A 26,905-nucleotide genomic window follows, 5' to 3' on the forward strand; every position below is an offset into this window, starting at 1 on the left:
ATGTTTGCTGGGTATGAGGGTACCGCAGGGTTCTACAGCCCTAAAAGCCCCCATAATGTGTATAGAAACAGCAGGAAACGGCTTTATACATTAAAAGGGGTAAATGTGGGACTGTGTAATGCCTGACATGGAGTGACGTCACTGTGGGGAGGGATAATGCGGGGCTGTGTAATGCCTGACATGGAGTGACGTCACTGTGGGGAGGGATAATGCGGGGCTATGTAATGCCTGACATGGAGTGACGTCACTGTGGGGAGGGATAATGCAAGGCTGTGTAATGCCTGACATGGAGCGACGTCACTGTGGGGAGGGATAATGTTGGACTGTGTAAAGCCTGACATGGAGCGACGTCACTATGGGGAGGGATAATGCGGGACTGTGTAAAGCCTGACATGGAGTGACGTCACTACGGGGAGGGATAATGTGGGACTGTGTAAAGCCTGACATGGAGTGACGTCACTACGGGGAGGGATAATGTGGGACTGTGTAATGCCTGACATGGAGCGACGTCACTGTGGGGAGGGATAATGTGGGACTGTGTAAAGCCTGACATGGAGTGACATCACTGTGGGGAGGGATAATGTGGGACTGTGTAATGCCTGACATGGAGTGATGATAATGTGGGACTGTGTAATGCCTGACATGGAGTGATGTCACTGTGGGGAGGGATAATGTTGGACTGTGTAAAGCCTGACATGGAGTGATGTCACTATGGGGAGGGATAATGTGGGACTGTGTAATGCCTGACATGGAGTGATGTCACTGTGGGGAGGGATAATGTGGGACTGTGTAATGCCTGACATGGAGTGATGTCACTGTGGGGAGGGATGATTCCCTCCCTTGTGCACTCTGTGATTTGGTTGAGCTGCAGGATGGGGCGCAGGCTCTGATGTCCCTGTCTGTCTCCATCCATCACGGCTGATCCTCAGGCTGCCCGTCCCTGTCTCCGGCTCATGTGATCCCCGCAGGCTTCTTCCCATCACGCATCTGGAGAGGAGCCTTTTGTGCTGGTTCTTGACTTCAATGGTGGTGAGCGTGCAGCCTGGGGCTGGCAGCTCCATGATCCTCCTGCTGCTCTGTCTGCTCTTCTCCATCCAGGTAAGAGATCCCCCCCCCCCTGCACAGTAATGTCTGTCGGGGTCTGAGATAAAGATGCCCCTTTTATGATGCAGGATGATGAAGGACAATGAGGATGCTGTGGGGTGTAGCCCAGGGGCCGGCGTGTGGACAGCTTTCATTGGATCGCTGTCTGCATCTTCATTTATCTGTCATCCAATGCACAGAAATAATGTATGGCATGTGGATTCGGTAACTATTCGCTATTTCCCGGCCGGGTTATCGGCGGTGCCGGTTAATCTGCTTCTTTAGAATAAGATCTGTCTTTCCATAAATGATCAGGCTGAGCCGGTACCGTCTATAATAGACTTGTAGATTTCTATGTATATCCTTATTATTCCAGATTTCTTTGTTATTTGTATTACTCTCCCTGTTGCACCGGGGGGGTATATGCAGCCCACCAATGGGGTGTTTATCATAAGGAAGCCCAGCTGGATTACTTAGAAGGAACATAGAAATCTACTCTCTCTTCCTTAGCCTCAAGTCATCTTTTTGAAAGGGCTGTACAAATAATGCCTGTGCAAACCCCGCACCTGTACCCCCACCAAACCCCGTGCCTGTAACCCAAATCTCACACCTGTACCCCACGCCAAACCCCGAACCTATAACCCGTGCCTGTACCCCCACCAAACCCCGTGCCTGTAACCCAAATCTCACACCTGTACCCCACGCCAAACCCCGAACCTATAACCCGTGCCTGTACCCCCACCAAACCCCGTGCCTGTAACCCAAATCTCACACCTGTACCCCATGCCAAACCCCGAACCTATAACCCGTGCCTGTACCACCCACCAAACCTCACACCTGTACCCCGCACCTATACCCTGTGCCTGTACCCCACACCAAACCTGACACCTGTACCCTGCACCTATACCCTGTGCCTGTACCCCACACCAAACCTGACACCTATACCCCATGCCTGTACCCCCACCAAACCTCACACCTATACCCTGTGCCTGTACCCCACACCAAACCTCGCACCTGTACCCCATGCCTGTACCCCCCACCAAACCTCACACCTGTACCCCATGCCTGTACCCCCCACCAAACCTCACACCTGTACCCCCCACCAAGCCTCACACCTGTACCCCCTGCTTAACCCCCCGTACACTGATCCAGGGAGCTGTCTTTCAGCACTTGCTCTACAAGGTTTCCCAGAAAAAAAATACTTTTATCTCCCCTTCCGTTCCGTGAGATTCCGGTCTCTGAATTAATGTGTTTTGGGTAAATATCTGGGCCTCTAACCCCAAGGACCGGCACATGTGCCGAGCCAAGCGCTTTCTGAGTGACCGTAAGGCTCGGGACTCGGGATGTGGGAGCGGAGGGGTCGCCCTTCACTTTTTAATTAAGACGTATTCTAAACAACCAAAAATTGGGTTTATTTTAAATTAGTGCTGATTTATGCTAAAAAAAAAACAGAAACCCAAAGGAGCCGTTTATTGTGGGTCACGACGCACATCATTATTCATCTAAATAACAAAAATAATAACTAAGATAATCATCATTCTGAAAATGTGTTATTTTTTAAAATAAAATCTACGGTTTTCGCTTACTATGAACATTACTTTTAAAATCTGATCCTATTTCTAAGCCTCCGAGCCGTGAAATATCTCTGAACTTCAAACTATTTTCTAATTAGAAGAGGAGTCAAAAAACAACCCCCCCCCAGCCTCGGTGGCTTCTCAGAGCCCACGGACATTCCCAAAAGAACGTGCCAGTCGGCAGCTTTAACTGTTTACATTTAATAAGGTTCAGCAGGGCTGTTACAGGGAAAGAAGCTGCCCCCGTGGAGGGGTCACCGAGCGAAGAGTGGGGGCATTTATTATAGCCAGATAATTCTAACAGATGATTTGTACCCTTCAGGTGTAATCTTGTAACCCCCCCAGGGTAAGTAGCCGGATCCAAGGGCATAAACAGGCTAATATGTGTGTGACCTGGAACATCTGTGTTCCTGCGGGGCCGGAGGCAGGACTGCCATTGATGCTCTACTTGTGTAGGGCTTTGTCTGGTATCCTTGCGTGGGGCCGATGGTGGCCAAACAATGGCATTAACAGGGTTCCCAAAAAAGACTTCTTCTCAAAAGATGCCGAACGCTGATTTTCCATTTCTAAAAGTCTTATAGTTTAGTGTTCATACATTGTAATAACTGCCTCGACGGAGGGCAAATTACTATCGCCTCCATAACAGTGATATCATCACATACTGTGTGTTATTGTCCACGTCTGAGGCTGAGAGGGTGGTAGAGGGTAATACCGTGACGGTATAGACATACGGCTCCTGAATCTAAGACGAGACTGAGTAAGGTTTGAGTTTCTACAGCAGGAGAAACAGGCGACTAGCGGGGGCCGGATGGGGCCGATCTGCTGAACGCTTAAGATATCTCCTAAGCTGATATATTTGCGGTGTGAAGGTGGTGGAGACGCTCCGGCGCTTTACAGAGTAAATTCCCAGTTTTGTAAGTAGGTCAGGCGTTCTCGGATATGGCAGCCGAGCCGGGTTTGTAATCTCAGCGATATTCGTGTTACGGAGCTTTAAAAGCCGCCTGGAATCGGAGAGACCCCAATCCCCCCCCCCCCGGCGCTGCCTCCAGAACGGGGAGAAATCAAGTCAGTTCTGGAAATGGAACACATAAAATCCACCTGTTATTCTGTTGCTAGGCAACTGGGCCTCACACTGCTGTCTGGCACTCAGCAGCCTTTTGATTTGATGCTTTTCGCAGACACGATGGGGACCTTAATCTGCCCCCATGCCCCTCTGCTGATGTGTTACTCTGCGCTGTACAGTGTATCGCTGCTTTTTCCTTCTGCTGACTGTTGCTTGTTCTCTGTAGGATGTGTCCATGTTTCACGTGGCCGTTACCGATAACAACCGTATCATCATTTCCTTGGAACAATCTGATGTAACCAACTCCTCGTCCGTATACGTCGTCAAAATAACCGGGGAATCCAAGAATTATTTTTTCCAGTTTGAAGAATTCAGCAGCTCGTTACCTGCGCCTTTGGTTTTTAATGCGACGTACCATGGCCTTTATTACATCATCACGCTGATGGCAATCAATTCCAACATGGCGTCCAGGCCTGTGAAATCGCTAACCGTGCTGACGAGTAAGTGCCTTTCTGCCCCGTCTCCTGTAGTTACCCACTCTGTGCACATTCGGTGCCCTGCTGGAGGTCGGAGAAGTCGCGTTACTTAGTGTATTCCAGTGGAATTAAGTTGGTCCCACTATATACAGGGCCAAGCTGTAAAGCTCTTTAGTTTGGGGGTGCGGTTGAACCGGGGTAACAGCCTCGGCGTGTTGGGTCACCCGTATTCGGTGGTGGCTGCACGCGATTCCTCTGGCCTCGAGCTTTTCCTTTGGTGTCCATCTGCAAACGGAGCGTCCTTGAAATGCGTCATGCTTTGGCCGCTCGCATGTCATGCATGTGTCGTTGCGGCCCGTGTGGCCCCACACGTCACTGGCGTCTCCAGGCTTGGCACCGTAGCCTCATTCAGTCGGTGCTTACAGATTCTACTCCCTGTGCTTGGGGTTCCTGATTTATTTTGGACTTGGGACATTTTGGCATGCGCTGCCTGTGAGCCGGACCCTCAGCTACTTCCATGGATTCTGCTTATGTTTGCCGCCTGCCCTGACCTTTTGGAACAATATGACTATTCCCGGGCCTGAGCTTCTCAGTAAAACATAGAGACGGCAGGATGCCCCCCAGACCTGCTTTCGTGCCAGATGTGTTTCACGGTGGGAAAATGATTGGAAATGTTCCCACTTTTTTCTAATCATAGCGCGCGCCATCCGTTCCTTGCTAATGTCTACCAAACTACATACGAGCAGCTTGGGATGTCTGATTCAGCTAATTCCTCGTCCCGTGTTCACATGTTAATCCAGTTTCTTTCCTTTTTCTGCTTCACAGAACCTCTTCCGGTCAACAAAGTTTCCATTCATGATTATAAACCTTCCCCAGAAACAGGAGTCGTATTCGAAGTGCAATATCCCGAAAAATACAATGTCTTTACAAGAGTAAATATAAGTTACTGGGAAGGTCAAACTTTCCGTGCGATGTTATATAAAGGTACGATCCTCATATACCGCTATTAAAGGATGAGTGACTCCTGTAACCCCCCCCCGTTATCAGTTTGAATGCAATATGAAGCATGTTGTCTTATGTAGTATACTGTCTATTACACAGCGCGATAATGGCTGCACTGTAGATATGTTCTTTGGAGTCTTATTTTGAAACGGTATATTATTAATATATATTATGAGTATTTGTTGGGAGCCATGTTGATGTTAAAGTCTACTTTACAGATTTCCTGAAAGGTAAAACGGTGTTCAATCACTGGCTGCCCGGCGTGTGTTACAGTAACGTCACTCTCCAGCTGCTGTCGGAAGCCGCGTTTAATAAGAGCACCTTAGTGGAATACAGCGGCATTGGCCATGAGCCGCAGCGGCACAGGACAGGTAAGAGGATGGCACGCTGTTACAGGATTGCCATGTCATTAAACAAACCTCGAGCTTCACAGTAGCCCCAGCCCGGGGGTCGGGCAATAAAATCTCTCGATCCCACCGGTGGCTTCACAAACTGTAGCCAAAACCATGGAGCAATCCGTCTGCCCTTTATGTCCATAACCCTGATCTGTAGCTCCCTCGGCACATTATGTCCTCATCCCGATATCTGAACCCCAATGCCCTGACGGCCACCTGCCTTTTCTTGCTGCACCCCAAACGTAACGCATTATCCTACCCTTTGTTAGTTCTCGTATCTGCACCCTAATACCCTAAACCTCAAGAAGTAGTATTATTAGTGTTCAGATCATTTTTTACTTTTGACCGTATTTGCTTCCTTTTAGACTCATTTCACATTTGACTACCGGAAAAGTGAATTCATGTTTTTTTCTCAGTAAATGTTCAGCCTGATGATTCACATTAGGCTTTAAAGATTGGAATTTCATCCATATTTTAGCTGTAGTCGCCTCTAAACTAAGAGGCGATGGAGCCCCAGGCGACTTAGTTCACACAATTTATTTTTATTAGATTTACCTTTTTTTCTAGCTACCCTACAACTTATTTTCTCCTTTTCTTTCAGTTCCGTATCCACCCAGAAATATCTCAATACATATCGTAACCGTGAATGAGAGCAGCGCCGATGAACCCAGTGGCAATAATTCAGAAGAAATCCGACCCGATCAGCTCGCTGTCATTGAGAGCTCCGCCGGGCCCATGTCTGATAATAGGGTGATAGGGAACACGTCTTATAACTGGAAATATCATTCGACAAACGATTCTGGGCTGGAAACAACACCGTCGTCTGACTGGCTGGCCAATGAAACCGTCACACTGGATAATGAAGGTTTTGTGAATGAACTTCCTTCAGATGATGAAAATCCTACGGTTTCAAGCCTATTAACTGACCATTTCACGAATCGCTCTTCTTCGCCCCATTTCAAGGTCTCCATAAGTTGGCTTCCTCCAAAAGCTGCCACTTCCTTTGATGGCTTTAATATATACATCCACAGAGATGGTACGTATGGAAACATAATGCTGCCGACACACATTTTTAGTCTTTGTGACCTGGATTAATCATTTTCATTATTATGCGATGAAAACTAGAAGTTTATTCACTAAACTGTGAGTTACAGGCAAGATGAAGGGAGAAAAAACGATAATGATACTTTTTTCTTGACTGATGCATCTTTTAGTGAAATAAATGGGGTTTTACTTTGGTGCACGTTTGTTGTGCTGAATGCGCATGCACAGAGTTTGGGTACTTTTTGCCATTTGGATGGTCCATGACTGGACCATTCCATTGGTGGCTATCCTGATGTCCTCGCTAGCTGGTGGCCGTTTGAGCTGCACGCTTCCTTACATACGCTGTAGTGTACATGTATACATATGACGACTGCACGCTGCAAGCGTGTAGAAGCATGTTGTAGCGTGTAACGCCGTGTTACATTTCATCTGATTCTACGAACAATATGTTACGAGCTGAGCTGGTCCCTTCTGCTCTGTAACCTGAAATGAGTGTTTTTCTTTCTTTCTTTATTTGAGGTGACGCCACAAACATTTCCACAGTGGATGAAAACACTCATGGATTTGCCATTCTATTGAAAGAGCCAGGAAAGTACAAGCTGACGGTAACATCTTTCAGCTCCTCGGGTCCCTGCGATATTCGAGAGAGCAACAAAGCCAAAGCCATAAACTTTTACATCAGTAAGTGTGCTTTTGGTTACGTTTCTTGCGGGAAAGCTGGCATTTTCCTGGTTTGTAATGGCATTCATTTTTAAATGCAAGAATGCCTGGATATAGGTTATTAAAGATAAAAAAAAAGCCCACCTATAAACACACTGTTCCATAGAACGTCCCAAATCTTCCCCAGGGTCAGACCTTGGTCCTTGTTACGGTCCAGACAGTCAGGGCCTCCTGTCCTTAGGCACAGGGTACATACCTAGCAGTGGGGGCAATTACCTGAGTTTACCCTGTGTGCGCGTTGCCTTGCGGCCCCTTAGGGAAGCTACCCCTCTTCCCCTGCACAGGTTAGGGATCTTGGGGGATAACTGGGGGTCTGTGACGTCTCCTGCAGCCGTTTCTATTCCGATTTCCTCTGTTTAAAGGCCCCACCGGCGAATGGTTCGAAGAGCTCACAGAGAAACCAAAAGAAGTGAAAGTGAAGCTTTTAAATTCCACGGCTGCCCTGGTGTCATGGACATCTTCCTACTCGGAGAATAATGGGACAATAATATCCGTGGTTTCACAAACATGCGCAAAACCAAAGGAAAGCCAAAGGCTCGAGAAACATTATTGCAAAGAGGTAATTCCGATTTGTTCGGATGATTTGTCATTACAGGGGATTATCAGCCTGGACATGGGGACATTGCCTGGAAAATGTTCTAGGGCTAACAGGGATCTGCGAGAGGAATAAGTAGCCCTGGAAGGCAGCTGACATTTATCCCACACTAGCCTGCTTATTAATGAATTCATTCGTGGGTTAGAGCATCTGATGAAAAGGGACTGTTTAGACCTAGAACCCTCTCCAGTCCATGCAAATAAGTCTCTCCAGATCCTACTTGGTACAGAACCCGTGAACCAGGCCTAAACTGGCCATCTGGCACACCAGACAAATATCTGGTTGGCCGCTGGCTAATAGCCGCACGTAGTCACCCTTGCTGTAGCAGGAGATTGCATCCTGCGATATGCTGCAGCCACCTGGATACTCGGACAGTGTGAAAGAGGCTGCATGCACATAATTTAGTGGCCACCGGCTGCTTCTTTATCTTCAGTCCGGCCCAGCTGTGAACTCCTCTGTAGTCATGTTTGATTTCCCGCGATGCGCTACCAATGGTCGCAGTTTTTTTTTATACCCATCGGGGTCGGTCTTGCATGCTTTCGGATGGATTCCATCATTTCGCTTCCATCGGTTCTCTTCTTGGTATATTTATATATTTTTATAAGAGTTCCTCTGGGGGGTTCACATGCTGCATCAGAGTAGTCGATGAGTTTGCCGGGCGGTAGGTGGATTGATGGCAGTTTAAGCTTCTGACGGTATAGGGGCTGCTCCTTCTATAACGTCACAAACATTTTCTTTTTTAGGTTAACTCTACCAGCGGTATCATCGGAAGCCTGGTGCCTGGCGCACAGTACAAAGTAGTGGTTTACCTGCAGAAACCCCCGCTTATCGGACCCCCGTCAGACCCAGTCATCTTTGCGATAGGTACAACCCTTTACTGGATCCCACCGTGAGCTTGATGGTGCAAACCTTAGAGATCGTCAGTGGAACCGCAGTACCGTGTAGTCTTTATATTGTGGCGTGTTCTGGGCGTGCTCCGCGCCGGCTTTACATTGTGGCGTGCTCCGCGCCGGCTTTACATTGTGGCGTGCTCCGCGCCTGATCCGTGTGAGACGTACCGCGTGAAGCATAGTAACCTAGTATTTGCAGGCAGATCTATCGGTAAAGTCGAAGCTGCGGTGTGGATTGTGCTGCATGGGCTGTACGGACGTCAGTATACCGAGTAACCTGTTCCACGTGAGCTGTACAGTGTAAACGTGTGAATACACGCCGTAAACATATCGTTAATAATCCCAGATATTGTAAAGTGTGACGTGTTCTGGAAATGCCTTCAAATCCCGACGATGAGATGTTTTACTATCTTCTAGAACCCACCGGGGTGAAAGACCTGGTGCTGTACCCTCTGGGGCCGTCTGCGCTGGTGCTGAGCTGGACCAGGCCGTACCATAGCGTGTTCCGGAAATATATTGTGGAAATGTTTTACTTTAACCCCGCGACCATGACGTCAGAATGGACGCCTTACTATGAAATAGCAGCCACGGTGTCTTTAACAGCTTCGGTGGTAAGAGTCTCTTCCGTGATGTTTTTCTATAGAAAGATCCGTTTACCGTAATTTAACAATTTAACCCTAACGCAGACTAGAAGTGCAAAAAATTTCATAAAATATCTGTAGAGTTCTGATTCGCAGAGATTTTTATCTCACCAGTTATATTACAACTGCAACAATCCACCCGTTTCTTATATATATAAATATACAGTATGTGTATAGATATATATATGTATAAATATACTGTATATGTGTATAGATATGTGTATAAATATACCGTATGTGAATAGATATATATATGTATAAATATACTGTATATGTGTATAGATATGTGTATAAATATACTGTATGTGTGTATAGATATATGTGTATAGATATAGCGTATATGTGTATAGATATATATGTGTGACAGAATGACCTGTCATACAAGGCCCCAAGGTAGTCAGAGATGGCTCCAGCCTGGCTGCCAAACACAGATAGCACAGGCAGGAACTCCATTGTGTAATTAATCCCATCAATAGGATTACTGCCGGGGGATTAAAGGTTGGGTTGAATACATGTATCTGTTAATTTATGTTAATGAAGATCTGTGGCTATATCAGTCTATGTTTTACTACAATAAACTGTTCATTCCTGCTCTACTCGGTTCAAGGTAGTTGCGTCTACTTATTGGGTACACATAGCAGGGTTCCAAAGCGCGCATGCTGGCTGGTGCTGTAAGTGATTCCGGGAGGATACATCTGGGTGATCTCTGGGAGTTACTACAGCTCTCTTGGTGAACCCGTTACAATGTGTATAGATATACGGTATATCTATACACATATACACTATATGTATATAGATCTAGCATATACGTGTATAGATATAGTGTATATGTGTATAGATATACCGTATATGTATATAGATATAGCATATACGTGTATAGATATAGCGTATATGTGTATAGATATAGCATATACGTGTATAGATATAGTGTATATGTGTATAGATATAGCGTATATGTGTATAAATATAACGTATACGTGTATAGATATAGTGTATATGTGTATAGATATACCGTATATGTATATAGATATAGCGTATACGTGTATAGATATAGCATATATGTGTATAGATATAGCGTATATGTGTATAGATATAGCATATACGTGTATAGATATAGTGTATATGTGTATAGATATAGCGTATATGTGTATAGATATAACGTATACGTGTATAGATATAGTGTATATGTGTATAGATATAGCGTATATGTGTATAGATATACCGTATATGTGTATAGATATGTATATGTGTATAGATATAGCGTATATGTGTATAGATATAAATACGTGTAGATTCTTTTGATACTTTTATAATAAACCAACTTTTAATCAGCAAATAATGAGGAAATAATTGCATGGAATTTCTTATTATTTTCTTTATTGTTCACATAAATGAAAAGAATTTACCGCAAAAGAAATCTAAAACCCCGTTTTTCTTTTTGCAGAGAATCAGCGGCTTGCTGCCAGCCTGGTACTATAACTTCCGGGTAACCATGGTAACGTGGGGCGACCCTGAACGGAGCTGCTGCGACACGTCCGTTGTGAGCTTCATAACAGGCGAGTGAATCCCATCTCTGTCTGTAGGGAATAAAGTTCCCTTTGGCTTCGCCGTCTTTCTCATAGGATAGCGTAACACGTATGTAGACACGTATGAGTGGCAGAGCCCGCGTTACATTTGTATTTCCATAATTTATATATAAGCACTTGGGGCAGTTATCTGTCAGGGGAGGGGGGCCGGCAAGGTGGTCAGGGAAGGAGTTACCCCCTGGGCTTCTTAATTGCAAGATTTTGGCCCATTGCAGTTTCACAGAGGCATTTGCGATAGATTATATATATATATACCGTGTGTATGTGTATATATATATCCCCTGTCAGCGCGGGAATATGTTAAGTATATGTATGGATATAGACCGTGTCCAACCGCAGCTTCTTCTGCCCTCCCAGCCCCGGTTGCCCCTCGCAATGTTAGCGTGGAATATATCAGCATGGTCGTGTACATCTCGTGGACGTACGGCGAAGACACCGTGGATCTCTCGCATTCGCGATTGCTGCATTGGCAAATTGTAGCAGATGGGAAGAAAAGAATTAAAAAAAGTGTATGTTTCAGCAATTTCTAGAATAAAAGCAATTCTTTATAAATTGTAATGTATTTATACCTTCCTTCCTGGTGACGTTTATTGGGGCATATAAAGAATGCTCAGGTATAAAACCATCCGGATTACGATTAAAGAATCGTTACACTGAGCGAATGCTGCGTGTGACGAGGGAACGGCGCATGGGCTGCGCCGCAGTGTAATGCAAGAAATGATGCCAACCCTAAAAAAAATAAATCAATTTATTCCTTAAAAATACAGATGGCCTTTAATGTCTTTGCCAATCCGTGTAACCCATTGAAAGGTTACCCCTGGGATCTGTGTCTGGGGCGGAATTAGTTTAATATAAACAGTTTCCTGCCCTGGTGTCCTCTCCCTGTTAAGAACAACAACGGGGGCAAAGCAGAGGTGGGCTGCAGCACCGCAGTGGGGGGTTTATTATTATTATTATTATTATCTTTTATCAATTCCCGCAGCCCGTCTTACAGTCCCGACATCCAAAGGGTCTGACAGACTAAGATGACCCCGCACATTAGATAAAGAGGACCCGGTCCTCAAGCTTACAAACGAAGCACGCTGGGGCAGGACACATGACACGTGACATGGAAGGATGTGACGTTTATCTTCTTGCTTCCAGGTGACCCGCAAAGCGATGACAGCCGCAATTCACTTGCCCCCTGGCGACATTTATAACATTACGGTTACCGCGTGCACGGAGAGGAGCAGCAACACTTCCAAGCCGTATACCATTAAACTCGGTAAGAGTTCCAGGCAGCTTCTCCGCATTCCTTGCACCTTAGATTTCATGTTATTTTATAGAATACGCTAAATATTTGGTATCCTCAGAACCCGCACCACCAAAATCTCTGTTTGCCGTCAACAAGACCCAAACCTCGGTGACCTTGCTGTGGGTAGAGGAAGGAGTCTCTGATTACTTCGAAGTGTTTTGCTGGCACTTGGACTCCGCTCAAAATGAACAGGTGAGGAAGACTTTATCTGCCCCTAATGACTAAGCTACGGACCCTGACAGCGTTTTCAAGTGTAACCTCTTTTTATTAATAATGTCAATGCCAACAAGTCCGAAGAAACATGCTTTCGGCACCTGTATATACTTTAATGTTTGATATCAGCTCGAATGGCACGCTTATCACTGCTAGCGAACGGTAAGAGGGTTCGGACCCCCTGGCGGTAATGGTTTCAGTGACAGACGGATTGCTCCTGGAACCTGCTTTTCTGCATTGAGCTTTAATTAAGAAATATCTTTCGCTCGATCTGTAGATATTTCCCAAATTGCTCACTTTGTGCTAATTGTTTGCCGCAGTGACAAATATAATGATAATGGCGAAGAACGAGGAGAAAGGAAAATAATGCAGCTTTACAATAAAACAGAGACTTTGATTTGGGGAGAATAGTCCTTTTGTATTAGAACTTAGAAAGTAGTTATTGGTAAATTGTCTGACCCATAAGATTCGTGTGGTAGATCTACCTATATTATATAGATAATATATTAAATGTGTGTTAATTCCGATGCTTTTTAAAGGAACCTCTCAGGGTTTTCTCCCACGTGGTGACGATAGGCAGTCTCCAGCCGGCCAGGTCCTATAACTGCAGCGTGACCAGTGTCAGCCATCACTCTCCGAGCGTTCCTGCCTTCATCGCCGTGTCTACACTTGGTACAGTTTTTATGGAATATCTTTTTAATAACTTTCATTTGGGAGCATTTCATCTTTTGGTTTGATGGTTTGCTTTGTCTGCGCGGTTACATGCGCGGCTACGTATTGGCTTGGGATGTGGGCATTCGCAGCTGATGAACTCCTAGGGCCTCAGCATCTCGCTTTCATGTGGCCCCCAAGTCGCGCACCAACATACCTCGTTCTTTCGCGCATGCCATTAACGTGAAATGAGCACACGCTGCTTTTGGACTTTTTTATTTCCAGAACACCTGGAAAACGTGGAAACGTAAAAATGGGACATTAGAAAACAAGAGAGAAAAGCCTCGCTGCTTAAAGTCTCCTTTTCCCGTCTCATGTCTGTATTGAAGCCGTAGAGAGGGTGCTGAGATCCTCTGTCTGTCTCGTAGATGTCGAGGTGAATCCGAACGTGGTGGTGATCTCGGTCCTCGCCCTTCTGAGCATCGTGCTGATCGGACTGCTTCTAATAACGCTGCTCGTGTTGCGTCGAAAGCACCTGCAGATGGCCAGGTAAAGAAAAGCCCAAAATGCAGAGGACTTTATGAAGACGCGCGCCCGTGATGCTTACCTCATGAAAATCTCATGTTAACGTGACCCTTGGTGAATAAGCCCCATTTGCTTTGCTTTAGATGTTTATTTTATTCATTTGGTAAATCGATGTATTCACCGATCTGAGCAGCCAACAAGAAGTTAACTTTTCATTATGTACAAATCCAGAACCTTTTGCAGTATTCAGCGGCAGGGAGAAAACATTTCATGCGATAAGACGGAGCGAGGCCGCATGTTTCCTTACATCCTTAAAGCAGAAAAATGATTCCCAAACTGGTAGCGGTTCTTCCGTCGCGATTCGGGAGAAGATTTGTTGATTGTAATCCCATTTATAGCTTCTGTTTTTTGCTTTTCAGTGTTTATGTAAGAATATTATACAGGAAAAGTTTCATTTCTGAATTACAAAATATTAGTGTTTAATTGCAGATGTGTTATTTTATTGTTGGAATTTGACACTTAATGATGTGAGATTCCTGCTGCCGGCCGGCAGTCTCTTTAAGCATCTTGAGAGTCTAAGGATAAAAGAGACTGTGAGAAGGGAAAGCCCTGTAATCAGAGCACCGAGGGTCCGTGTAATATCTCAGCCTCACCCAGAATGACCCCGTTTTCCCTCTCGGGCTGCAGGTACCCCCGAGGCATCTGGTTTCTTAAAGGAGGGGAGATTGGGGCAATTTTACCGTCGGAAACCCCCATTAATGTCATCCAGATCGGGAGTGTGTTCGGCCCATAAATATTCATATAGTAGAGTGCAGTAGAGTGCATGTGCCAGCGACTGAGGATATCTGGAAATGTGAGGATAAACCTCGCGGAATCAGATAAAAAAACATTTACTTTGCCTTTAGAAACCTCTTAATCCGTAGAGTCGTTTTCCACGGCCGCGCTGGGCTTTTGATCTTTTTGAAACGTTCCATTGCCCCCCTTCCTTGTGGGTTAGGGTGAGATCCGCAGCCGTAGGGCATCTTTTTAGCCGGTCGCTGAACTCCGCAGGCCTGGGATGGCTACGCCGGGGATTGTTCGAGCGATACGTTGATAAATATGGTGCACAGGTGTCTATTTCTGAAAAATATTAGCAGATCAGGTAAAAACGCGAGGAACGTCTGATTCTTCTTCCCTCATCAGCAGAACCCAATCCCGTATCCACTAAACTATCGATCCTTTCTGAACAGGGAGTGCGGAGCCGGAACTTTTGTCAATTTTGCCACCCTGGAAAGAGATGGAAAACTGCCTTATAACTGGTGAGTGCTTTCTGCTCTTCGTTCACCCGAAGAGCTGACGCTCTTTATATACAGTTTACAGGGAAGTTGGGAAAATCACGTCTTTTTTAATTTTTTTGGTTCATTCAATTTGATTGTGAAAATGTTGGCGATTTTCTGTTAATGCGGGACCTCCACACCCCGGGCGTATCTAGAAACCACAGGGCCCTGGTGCCAAAATTGCCCAGCGAACAGCGTGCGAGGAGCCTGGGTTCCACCGAAATGTTCCGGTTCGGTCCAGGTCGGAAGCAACTATTCTAAACAAACTTGAACCGGTACGAGGAGACGGGAAGAAGGGGTTCAGGGGTCGCACCGGGCCCCCTAGAGGCACAGGTCCTGTTGCAGCTGTGGCCCCTGTAGTGACGCCAGTGCTCCACACTGTTGGCCCTCTCCCAATCAGCCCCTCTACCTCCATCTCTTTCCTTCAGCCTCCTAATAGATTGATATTTAGTGTTCTATATAGCGCCATCATATTCTGTAGCGCTGTATAATGGGTAGACAGGACAAAACAAGTAGTGTGTAACATAAAAATTTGACTAGAAACAACAGGTGAGGAGGGCCCTGCTCCCGGGAGCTTACAATCTAGAGGGTAATCTCCTGGGAGCAGAGCTAACATGTTTTAGGTCATATTTATTCTTTCCCTATCGTAACAGCGCTCTGGACTCTGCTGGTGCTATATTTGTATATAATGGTCTCTGTAGGGTTCAGATGGGAGAAATAGGACTTTAGACTCTGATCTGGGAGAAGTTGCCGGTCCTCTGCCGGCACCGAGTGAGGCCGAGCTCCGGCAGGGGGAGGCCGGGGACAATTACCCCCGGGTCACTCCCAATCAGCTCTGCGCGGTCCGTGCTCTCTGTTCATTTAAACTCAAACTATTGCTGTTTCGCTTTGTTGGTGTTTTTCGGATTATTTTTCTCTACTCCTATCACTACCGGCCGGCGTTGCTAATCCTCCCATCTCTTGTCGCATTAATACTCACAGGCGTAGAAGCGTCTTCACTTTCCTAACCCTACTACCCTCTTGCCTCTGGACTGACTATCTGTTGGCTTTTTATATTAACCCCTGGTAAGTAGCCCTTCTTTTATGTGTGTTAGTAGCGTGTGCTTAACGTGTGCTTAAAGTTCTTATATAATAATCAGAGAGTTTGGGTATCAGAGGTGTGAGACGCGATACTCCGGTCGGTATATCTCGCAGTGCCAGCGATCGGCGCTCCGCTGCGTTTAATGTCCGTGAATCTCAGACGGGCCGAGACGGTCTGTGTAGGGCTGAGGATAATGACTCGATGTCTGCGCGCCGGGCCCACTAGATGTTTATTTTGGATGGTGATCTGGGTGTGAATGGAAGCTTTCGGCAGAGCGCGGCGGTATCTCGGTGAGCGGGGTCCCGGCATTCATTTTGTCTCTCTCTCTTAGTGTTACCCGAATCTTTTACCAGAGGGGTAGCGGTGTGTGTTTGGAGCAGCCATGCGCACCTCGGTCAGTCCTCCCACGTTACTGTTTTCATCCTCCCGATAGTTGGCGGTCGCACTTTGGAAAGAAAGTATTTTTGTAATGTATTCACTTGTTAAGACACCCCCGTTAATGATGATGATGATGATGATGATAATAATAATAATAATAATACGTATTAATAATAATAATATTTATTATTAATAATAATAACGATGCAGGATTATCCTCCCCGCCGGCCGAGCTGCAGGGACTATTTTCTGGCCTTAGTCTGAAAAGCCCTAAATCAGAAATACTTTCTTTGTGTCTCCTGAATGTTTGATTTCCTCATCCTGTCGTCCGATGCCCCCGGTAACCCATTTGCTGCCCGCCGTTCACGCCTGCCCCCGGGTGCCACTCTCTGACCCATTGGGCTCGCCGTTCTTTGGAATTGCGGGTCTCTTTTCATGGTATTTTATACATTTCAGGGCCCCGCGGCTTCACGTCCCAGCAGGGTAGATTTTACTAACGTTCCCGAGGACCCTGCGGGGGTCTTGTATCCGTGACATTTGGTTATACATGTAAACATGTAAGGGAGGGTCACAGCACGGCAACCCGTCAATGTACACTAAAAATTTACTTTATTGCACATAAAATGCACTCAGAGATCTGCCGGTCACCCGAATCGTCACGCGGAGCCACGTCTTAGCAAACCGCGAAAGAAAGAAAACGCGTGAGCGGCGAACCAGGACGTTACTCGCTATCTCCAAATAGTCGTTTATTCATATAATAAATATCGTCCCGTGGGCAGAGAACAAGAAAACAACGACCCAGTGTCAGAAAATCATTTGATTTTAATTCAATTTCAAATATTTTTTATATTTAAAAAGCTGGATATATTTTATTATTTAATTGGAGAATTCTATATTTTGTATTTTTTGCTTTAAACCAGCAGAATACTTTGTGGCGCCCGCATGCGCATGCAATGAGCCTGAAGGTGTGGGCTTTATTCACTAACAGCAGCCTGCACCACGAAACATACCGTTTAGTGAGTCAGGCATGCGCAAGCCGATTTTCCCGCCTAAAAGGTGGATCTTCCGCCTGTGGAAACAGCTTCGCTTTACGGCCCGCGGTGTCGGGTCCGAGCGGCGTCTCCGGAGTTGGTTGCAGCGGCGCTGTGTGCGGATGCGCATGGATTTCCAGAATCTGCTGTTCTTGCAGATTTTAACCTGTTTTTAAGGCTAAATCTAGAAAACTCTTGGCATCCTGATAGGCTTTTTTTTGGGGGGGGTCGACAGACCTGGAGTTCGTGGACCCCCCAGACTCCAAAAAAACATTTGGGGGACGGCGGGCTTCATGCGAATGTCCAAAACACATTCGTAGAAAGACGATGCATAAAAAAAACCATAACCAAAAACACAAAAAGCTTCCATTTTTATTAAAAAAACCAAAAATACAAAAAGCTTCAATCTTTATAAAAACAAAAAACAAAAACACGTATAAAATATTAAAACCGAGCAGCCCAGGAGACGTCAGGTCGAATCCCGTAATTAAACGTTAAATCCCCACAAAAGCCCCACCCAAACCACACCTTTTGGATACTTGAGGCCTCTGGCCACGCCTTGGGTCATGCCTCTGGCCACGCCCCGGGTCACACCTCAGCCACACCTCCGATCACACCCCAGCCACGCCTCTGGTCACCCCCCCACAGCCATGCCTATAACTATACCTGCCTATACAGGACATCTTGCTGATTTATCTATACATTATACAGGGCCAGCTCACTGATTGACAGAATGCACTTTACTTCTCTGCTTGTTTGTTTTAGGAGTAAAAATGGAATAAAGAAGAGGAAGTTGACGAAGTAAGTATTATTTTGATGCTGGATTTGTTTGAAATGTTTTTAAATTCAGCATCTTTTTTGGTTTTTAAGAAACATTCATTTGCTACCAAATCGGACCCGGTAAATCCCGAGCTACACGGAATGTGATCCTTCACTGATCCCTCTACATCACTGTCCCTTTAAGACATTTAATGATTGATCTCCCCCTCGTGGCCCCAGGCCGATTCTCTGACAATTTTATTCAGTGTTTTTGTCTTTTCTTGCACTGAATTCCGCGTATCCTGTAACCGCATTAACGCACTTTCTACCCTTTTTCTTTTTTCTACACTCTCTGCCCCCCCCCATTTTATTCTCTGTCTCTGGGTGTCTCTCTCATTTCCTCCTTTTCTGCTCTGTTGGGGTCTCGGGACCCCCCTTTTCTCGCGCGCTTTCTGTTAACATGTTCACATCTTGTGCTCTCTTATTTTCCCTTTGTGTTTCTATAATTCCCATTCCTCACATTTCTTCTTCTTCTCCCCTCCTCCCCCGATGCCCGCTCTTCCTCCGCGCTCTTCCTCCACCGCTGTCTCTTCCTCCGCGCTCTTCCTCCCCCGCTGCTCTTTCTGCGCTCTTCCTCCCCCGTTGCGCGCTCTCCACGCTCTTCCTCCCTATTTTTCCGCCCCCTATTTTTCTCTGTGGAAAGTCCTGTCCAGTTAGATGACTTTGATGGCTACATAAAGGACATGGCGAAGGATACCGACTACAAGTTTTCTCTCCAATTTGAGGTAAAGTGACAATAATGATGATGAAAAGATTATTCTAGTGCCCGCGGGCCGAGCTGCAGGCCAGTAAATGGCTTTTTATTGTGAGGGGGAAATCCTGTGGGGCCAAAGACGAGAGATACTCTCCTTCTTACCTTTTCAGACGTGGAATTTAAGTGGTTAATTTTCGGTGAGAGTCGATCAATTAGATAATTTTTGAAATTGTGTGGACTCGGTGGGATGCAGGAAAACTTTTCCAGATAAATCTTAAACTGGAGATGACATCCTTCAAATCGTCTTCATGAAAAGTTTTCTTCAGATCAGATTGCCCCAGGGGGGTAGCGGGGCAGTGCGAAGGAGCGATACGGCCCGGAATCCATCCTCCTCTCCAATGTCCCGTCCCCCCGTCGTCGTCTCCAACGTCCCCCCCCCGGTCGTCGTCGTCTCCAACGTCGCCCCCCCCCCCCGTCGTCGTTGTCTCCAACGTGTCAGTGTCAGTAAAAGTATTTCTTTCTCAGGAGCTGAAAATGGTCGGCGTGGATTTGCCGCATGTCGCCGCAGACCTTCCCGCAAACAAAACTAAAAATCGTTACACCAACATCTTGCCTTGTAAGTAATTTTCCGTGGAGCGTCAGCCTAGAAGGTTCCGAAAGAAAAAAAAAAACCTGGTTTTCTGTCTCCTGCATATAAGAGGCCCCGGAAAAGCACTTCACCTGTGCCGGGCTTGAAGCAACATCGCCAGAGAGAGAGAGAGAGAGAGAGAGAGATATATATAGAGAGAGAGATATATAGAGAGAGAGAGAGAGAGAGAGAGAGAGAGATAGAGAGAGAGAGAGAGAGAGAGAGATATATAGAGAGAGAGAGAGAGAGATAGATATAAAGAGAGATAGATGGAGAGAGATATAATATGTAAGATATAATGAATGATTTATACATAACGATTATTGATTGGATTTTGCGTTTCTTATCTCCAGATGACTTCAGCCGCGTGAAGCTGATTTCTAGCCACGAAGAGGAAGGTGCAGATTATATCAACGCAAATTATATTCCGGTGAGTAGAAGGAAGGGTTAAACGTGCGGACATGAACTCTCGCTGTGTACAGGAGCGACGCTCCACCTGGGACACTTTACGTCCCAGGAAGACATTTCTTCTCAATCAACCCGCTAAAGCTTTCTGCCCCGAGACGTTTCTGCCGAGCTTCACCCCAGGAACTCGTCTTTAATTTCACCGTTAATCCATTTCTCTCCATCCCTATAACTCCGAGCCGGAGAAAAGATCAAATCCAAAGGTTTCCAAGTTTCAGTCTGTGGAAAACACATCCCTGTGACGTTCATTTTTGTTTGAAAAATTCCTTTAAGGGTTACAGCTCCTTACAAGAATATATTGCGACCCAAGGACCCTTGCCGGAGACGCGTAACGACTTCTGGACGATGATCCTGCAGCAGAAATGCCAAGTGGTTGTGATGCTGACTCAGTGTAACGAGAAGAGACGGGTACGTAAAGGGTGCAAAAGACCAACGATCAGCCCCATATCCTCGACGTATGTGATAAATAAGCCTCGAGGACTGTAGCGTTTCACCTCCCATTCAGTGCTGGACGGGGCGGTTACACAAAATGCCCCAGAGGGCATAAATACTCACTTTGCATCTTCCATCCCCAGCACGTTGGGATGAGGTTGAAGTGCCATGAAAACTTTGACCCATCCCATGCCCTTCCCTCCATCTCTGTCGTGTGTGATGGCGGAGGTAACATTTAACCCTACCCACCCCATATGCTTCAATGTCCGCCAGGTTGGGGGAAGAAATAATCTCTCACCTCCGTCCTTTCCAGATTAAATGTGACCATTATTGGCCGTTCACCGCAGATCCGGTCAGATATGGAGACGTTACGGTGGAGATGGTGTCAGAAGAGGAGCAGCCGGACTGGGCGTACCGAGTATTTAGGATCTCATACGTAGGTGTTACTATGGGTTACGACGTATATTTTCAGGACAAATTGGAAAAAGTCTTAACATGTTCTCTTCTTTGCCCCGTACGGTCTGCCTGTTTTCCTGCTGTAAAGACTTAAGCGGTCGTCCTCGTTCCTCTTATCTCCCCCTCTCAGTAACGTTTAACTCCCTTCCGTTCCATCTCGGCCTCTGACCCTCTAGATTGTTAGATTCCAGCCTCTTATTGTAACTTTTCTCCTCCTTTGAAATAAATTCCCCTCCGAATTTCGTCATTAAAATTGTGCAAATTACCCAAATTCACTTGTTCTGCCGCGTGATCCTGTACCTGGGAACTAAGCCCACCAGTCAGTGGCGACTGTAAATGTGGGCTTCTTCCCACTAGCTGAACCTAGGACGTGACCAGAGCTACAAATCCCAAAGAGGTAGTAAAGAAGTCAGAAAATATCATCGAACAGGCCTAGAAAACCAGCAAAAAAACCCATGTCAAAGTTTATTAAGAAAGGGATACAAGAAGTATGGCTGATGGCTTCTTTGTGCCAAAATGCTAAAATGACATAAACACACAAAAGCCGAGACCAATGAATACATTCCCAGGATTTAGTCAATCACACCAGAATTAATAATAATCACCACGTTTTTCATCCGGTAACCCTCGGTAATGAATGTTGTCTTCATACATCCAACTAGGCTGACGAGACTCACCACGTCAAGCATTACAACTTCACCGCTTGGCCTGATCACGGCGTCCCGAGCGCCAACGCGGCCGAGAGCCTTCTTCAGTTTGTGCAGATGGTGCGACATAAAGCGGCAAAGACCAAGTGGCCCATCACTGTCCACTGCAGGTGAGCAGCTCCTTCGGGCAGGCTTTATAGCGTTTATTAACCAGTAATAATAATAATAATAAGAGATATTACAGGGCTGGCCCCAACCTTTGGATTTAATCATTTCGTGCTGATGCCTGGTGGGGCTTTGGGTACCTCATAGCATTTGGCCCCTTTTGTAGGATACGGTTTGGCACAAAGAGACAGCAACGTATTTCACACACAACTGAACCGAGGAGGAATAACACAAAGGACGTTGCTCATTGCAGGAAAATGATTATTCTTCCTTTGTATTAACTGGATACACAGCCCCGTGGGAGATGTTATAACGGGAAAAGACCACAAACAGGCAATGGAGGACACAAAAAAACACGGCGAGAGGAATAGAGTTAAGAGTAAAATTCTCCTCAGTAAATTTAAATCGTTGGCCAAAAGCCAACGATTCCTGTAATAAATGTGCGGAAAATCTGTAATATAAGCCGATGACATTTATTCCAGCGCCGGAGTCGGACGGACAGGAACCTTCATATCCCTCGATCGGCTCATGCAGCACATCAGGGACCACGAGTTTGTGGATGTTTTAGGACTGGTGGCTGAGCTCCGCTCCTTCAGGATGTCCATGGTCCAGACAGAGGTAAAGCAGACACGGGACCCCAAAAATAAAGCAAATCACCCAAAATACAGACATACGGGGGCCGAGCATGTGGGGAGCCGTGGTGTAATTCATGAGGTCGATGTCATGGCTGCTGTTTGTAGAAGGCTCGTTCCTGCTTCCCGCAGGCAAATTAACCATAAAACCCAGACTGGCGTGGAAACGGTTATGTTTTGGAGTTTCAATGGAAGAACTTTTCAGGTGAATGATTTGGGCCGCTTAACATTCTCGACGAAGGCACCAAATCTATTTAGAAAGTGTTCAATGTTAATGGCCTCCTCTGCCTCTGGGCCACCTTTTAATATGTGTATATATATGTGTGTGTATATATATATATATGTGTGTGTGTGTATATACATACACACACGTATATATGTATACACACACAGTATAAGTACTGGATAGATTATAGGTAGGTGTATATATATAATCCTGAAATGAACAATTTTCCATGAAGGAACGTAACAAAGAGTAATGGTTAGAGGCTGCTCAGTGTTTGTACCAGAAATCTGCAGCATAAAATAATGTTAATATCTCATCATTTCCCAGGAACAATTTATTTTTATCCACCGGTGCGTCCAGTTGATGTGGAAAAAGAAAAAGCAACAGTTTTGCATCAGTGACGTCATTTACGAAAACGTCAGCAAGTCATAAGCCACATTTCACGGTGTAAGTACAGGATATGGTGAAGATCACGCGTGTTTCCTGTGCCTGATTTTTGGCTCAGAAGGGGATGAAATCATTAATAATTGTGGTTTCACGCTTGGTTTATGACATGATATCCCTGTTTTCAGCTACACTCTCTTGGAGTCCACATAAAAGAAAGATGCTTGAGTTGAAATTCGCTCTATGAGGTGTAACTGAGACTCTTCCTCCCCCTTACAGAACATGATGTCAGTAGAAGAAGCCCTTGTGAAATCCTATGAAAGAAAGGAGGTGAATATCGTGCTTAATCTTCCTTTACAGATCTCCCAGCAACAAAGAAAAACTAAATTTTTTTTCAGGAACATAAACGGTTAACAAAAGTACATCTCATCACCCACCAATCACAGTGCTTACGACGGCCGGGGTCCAGAATCCTTTGTCTGATGGCCATTGAATGGAAATGAGATCCAGATCCCACCAGAGACCTTTCAGCTGTCGGATGCGGCCGGACCTGAACAATCTCCTTCTCGGTTACCCCCACCACAATCTTAATGTAACCTCAAAAGAGCGACACGGTTCCAATTGTCGGAGTCTGGTTAGGGCAGACCAGACGGGGTTTTCCGGTCACTCGTTGCCCCCCCAATGAGCACAGGGTGACTTAGACCAAAGAGGGGGCTAGCCAGTCAGTCAAGGAGTCTCCCCACGAATCCATCAGTGCCCACAAATCTTACCCCTATGTGTCCTTCGGGGGGGTTTACCGTGACAGATTGTTAACCATTTATGTTCCTGATTGTGTTGAAGTACATTTTGCGCTGGGAGTTCTGTAAAGAAAGATAAAAGCGAAGTATCAATAATTCAAGGGTCTGAAATAAAGTCCTAATTTCATAAGAATTTGAAACACAAACTAAAAGCCATGTGACCTGCAACCTTTAAGGGACAGAATCCTCATCAGAAATATATATATGATTTCCACTTGTCTTCCAGATGAGGATAAAAGTACAATCATCTTCCCGAGCAGCCAGGCCCCTGGGCCGCAGAATCCCACCTCAGCTGGAGAAGAATCGGGAAGACGACAAAAGCCTTAAGGAGCCTCACGTGTCTTCTGGACTGTTTCCTTTACAAACTTATTTTCCTTTTATAAACTGGACCAAATAACTGAAGAAGCATCTTCAAGCCCAAAACAAAAGCGCAGAGCTGGTGGCGTCCATTAAGGTTTGAGTGTAATAAGCAAGTATATAAGTAAAAGAACCGGACATCGTTACCGCCTGAGAACCCCACGCGGTATAAGAACTGGACATCGTTACCGCCTGAGAACCCCACGCGGTATAAGAACCGGACATCGTTACCGCCTTAGAACCCCACGCGGTATAAGAACCGGACATCGTTACCGCCTGAGAACCCCACGCGGTATAAGAAACCGGACATTGTTACCGCCTGAGAACCCCACGCGGTATAAGAACCGGACATCGTTACCGCCTGAGAACCCCACGCGGTATAAGAACCGGACATCGTTACCGCCTGAGAACCCCACGCGGTATAAGAACTGGACATCGTTACCGCCTGAGAACCCCACGCGGTATAAGAACCGGACATCGTTACCGCCTTAGAACCCCACGCGGTATAAGAACCGGACATCGTTACCGCCTGAGAACCCCACGCGGTATAACAAACCGGACATTGTTACCGCATAAGAACCCCACGCGGTATAAGAACCGGATATCGTTACCACCTGAGAATCACACGCGGTATAAGAACCGGATATTGTTACCACCTGAGAATCACACGCGGTATAAGAACCGGTCATTGTTACGGTCCCCAGATTTTCAGAAGAAGACGAGTTCCGTTTGTCCCGATGAGGGCTCTTAAGGCAGCAGCTCCCCGACGGACTAAGGACACTTGCGCCGTTAACCTCTTGTAGGCCACTCTCTCACGTACCTCTCACTACAATCGCATAGTTGTACAAATATGCAGCCCATGGATCGTGGTGACTGTTCGGTCATCACAGGGAACGCTGCAGAGGACGTGAAATAAATTGCACGATTCTAGAAATATTTAACGGTTCTTCTGATTGATTTATAAATGTATATGCAGAAAGTCTAATACCACAGAAGTGTTACAATCACCTTTAATGTTCTTTAGAACACCTTGTTGTATAAAATTGTTTGTGTGAAAGGCCCATAAAATGGAAGCTGTTCGTTAATCAAATAAACTTTGAAACCCATTCATAAACCCTTTACTCTGAAATTTCTTTTAAAAGGTTTGGTTTAAGCAGCGATGACATCCCTCTTTTTTGTTCAAGAAACAAGTCACTTTTTTGTATAAGCAGACCGATAAAAGTTAGGATCCCGACAGCAATTCTATCCAGCAAAACCCCTCAGGGACGGCGGCTCAATCTGCTAGTCTGGGGTCCCGGGGACGTTTCTTCCATCCCGAAAGACCCTTTCCAACAGAAGCTCTAAAAAATCACAAACCCAGCCAAAAGAAAAACGTACTTACGCCGATCAGCTCTAACATTCTGACTCCTTTCCATCAGTCACTTTTTTAGCAGTATGAGCTGCAGTTGCTCGTCTCTTGGATTTGGCACCACGGGCCGGCCTTCGCTTCCCCACGTGCATCAATGAGCCTCTGCCGCCCATAACCCGGTCACTGCTTTTCCTTCCTTGGACCCCTTTTGATAGATACCGACTCCTGCAGACCGGGACCCCCCACAGGAGCTGCAGTTTTGGAGATGTTCTGACCCAGTCGTCTCACCGTCACAATTTGGCCCTCGCCAGAGTCGCTTGGATCCTCATGCTGCCCATTATTCCTGCTTCTATCATCAACATAGAGGACAATGCTGCCTGATATACCCCCCCCCCACTGACAGGCGCCATGATAACGAGATTATCAGTTATTCCCATATAACAGAGTCAGGGGGCCAACAACAACAAGACTACCTTTTCTCACCAGTCCTGAGATCATCCAAACACATTCCGGTAATAATGAGTCCCGATGAATGCCCCTCGGGTGCGTCTTTACCACTTTATACAGATAACAAGAAGAAAAAAAAAAAGCACTTTGATGTAGTAAAAACCATTTTACTGGCGATTTTCCAAATGTTTCTGACAGAAATAACTTATTCTAAAGATACATTTAATAAACTTTTATTTATATCTGAACATTTTCTGGACTCTTTTTTTTTGTATTTTACAATCAGAGGAAGAGACGTAAAGAAATACTGAACTCGGCGCAGACTCACAAACGCAGAATATGAAATACTGGGACGGGTAATTATTCCTGGCCACGAAACAGAGACCTGAGGGAGTGAAAACCGACAGACGCACAAATGTCATAAGCTCCTTAGAGATGCAGACCTCGGCGTCCGGAAACAAGTAACGAGCGCGGATTAAAAGACGAGTAAAGAAAACCGGCAGGAATCTCACTCCCGTCCTATATAATATGGCTTTAGTGCTGGGCTCCTCCGGGAAGCAGAGCGGAGACCCTTCCTGGGTTTGCTTCTTTTATAACCGGAGAGCAGTCACATTACCCGGGAAAAATGTTCAAAACATCCCAAACAAAATGTGGGTGAAGTTAACCAGGGCTTCAGCAGGAATTAATGGCTGTTCCCTTCATCGAATGATTCGACCCCCGAGTCGCTGGCAGCCGCTGCGTTGATTTTTTCCTGTCTCTTTCTCATAATTTCCTGCAGCTCTGAATTACCGTCACGATCCTGAAGAAGAAGAAAAACTTTCACATAGGAGATAATTATCTAAAGTGACAC

At 45.9% G+C, this 26,905-nt stretch overlaps 2 protein-coding genes across 8 annotated transcripts in view; one reads left to right on the top strand and one right to left on the bottom strand.

The window, feature by feature from the left end:
- Nucleotides 1-845: 845 nt before the first annotated feature.
- On the top strand, nucleotides 846-24,372 carry PTPRO (protein tyrosine phosphatase receptor type O). Of its 4 annotated transcripts, XM_053464371.1 has the most exons (28): nucleotides 846-1,098; nucleotides 3,947-4,220; nucleotides 5,022-5,180; nucleotides 5,417-5,569; nucleotides 6,195-6,629; nucleotides 7,157-7,318; nucleotides 7,720-7,916; nucleotides 8,696-8,816; nucleotides 9,260-9,453; nucleotides 10,928-11,039; nucleotides 11,427-11,578; nucleotides 12,213-12,333; nucleotides 12,422-12,555; nucleotides 13,116-13,248; nucleotides 13,656-13,776; nucleotides 14,982-15,050; nucleotides 16,050-16,133; nucleotides 16,481-16,543; nucleotides 18,324-18,359; nucleotides 19,021-19,102; nucleotides 19,597-19,687; nucleotides 20,053-20,129; nucleotides 20,438-20,572; nucleotides 20,910-21,032; nucleotides 21,715-21,869; nucleotides 22,347-22,482; nucleotides 23,050-23,169; nucleotides 24,130-24,372. In XM_053464371.1, exons 1-27 carry the CDS (start codon nucleotides 1,024-1,026, stop codon nucleotides 23,152-23,154), a joined length of 3,699 nt encoding a protein of 1,232 aa, XP_053320346.1. In that variant the 5' UTR covers nucleotides 846-1,023; the 3' UTR covers nucleotides 23,155-23,169; nucleotides 24,130-24,372. The 4 variants fall into 4 exon arrangements, with proteins under 4 accessions (XP_053320346.1, XP_053320347.1, XP_053320348.1 ...); XM_053464372.1 differs by lacking the exon at nucleotides 16,481-16,543; XM_053464373.1 differs by lacking the exon at nucleotides 16,050-16,133.
- A 1,902-nt stretch (nucleotides 24,373-26,274) lies between these two features.
- EPS8 (epidermal growth factor receptor pathway substrate 8) overlaps nucleotides 26,275-26,905 on the bottom strand; it is a 31,932-nt gene continuing 31,301 nt past the window's right edge. For all 4 annotated transcript variants that reach the window (XM_053462320.1, XM_053462318.1, XM_053462321.1 and 1 more), the window contains one exon: nucleotides 26,275-26,854. In XM_053462320.1, coding sequence (XP_053318295.1) covers nucleotides 26,738-26,854 — 117 coding nt within the window. In that variant the 3' untranslated portion in view covers nucleotides 26,275-26,737. The remainder of the gene's footprint in view (nucleotides 26,855-26,905) is intronic.

Source organism: Spea bombifrons, chromosome 4 (genome assembly GCF_027358695.1).
Source record: "Spea bombifrons isolate aSpeBom1 chromosome 4, aSpeBom1.2.pri, whole genome shotgun sequence".
Classification (NCBI taxonomy): domain Eukaryota; kingdom Metazoa; phylum Chordata; class Amphibia; order Anura; family Pelobatidae; genus Spea; species Spea bombifrons.

What these genes read in the sequence shown, in the direction of transcription:
- PTPRO (XM_053464371.1), top strand. Translation starts at nt 1,024, where the DNA reads ATGGTGGTGAGCGTGCAGCCTGGGGCTGGCAGCTCCATGATCCTCCTG. An exon ending in AGCCATAAACTTTTACATCA is followed by an intron (nt 7,319 to 7,719) that starts GTAAGTGTGCTT and finishes CTCTGTTTAAAG; the next exon opens with GCCCCACCGGCGAATGGTTC. An exon ending in GGAAAACTGCCTTATAACTG is followed by an intron (nt 15,051 to 16,049) that starts GTGAGTGCTTTC and finishes TAATACTCACAG; the next exon opens with GCGTAGAAGCGTCTTCACTT.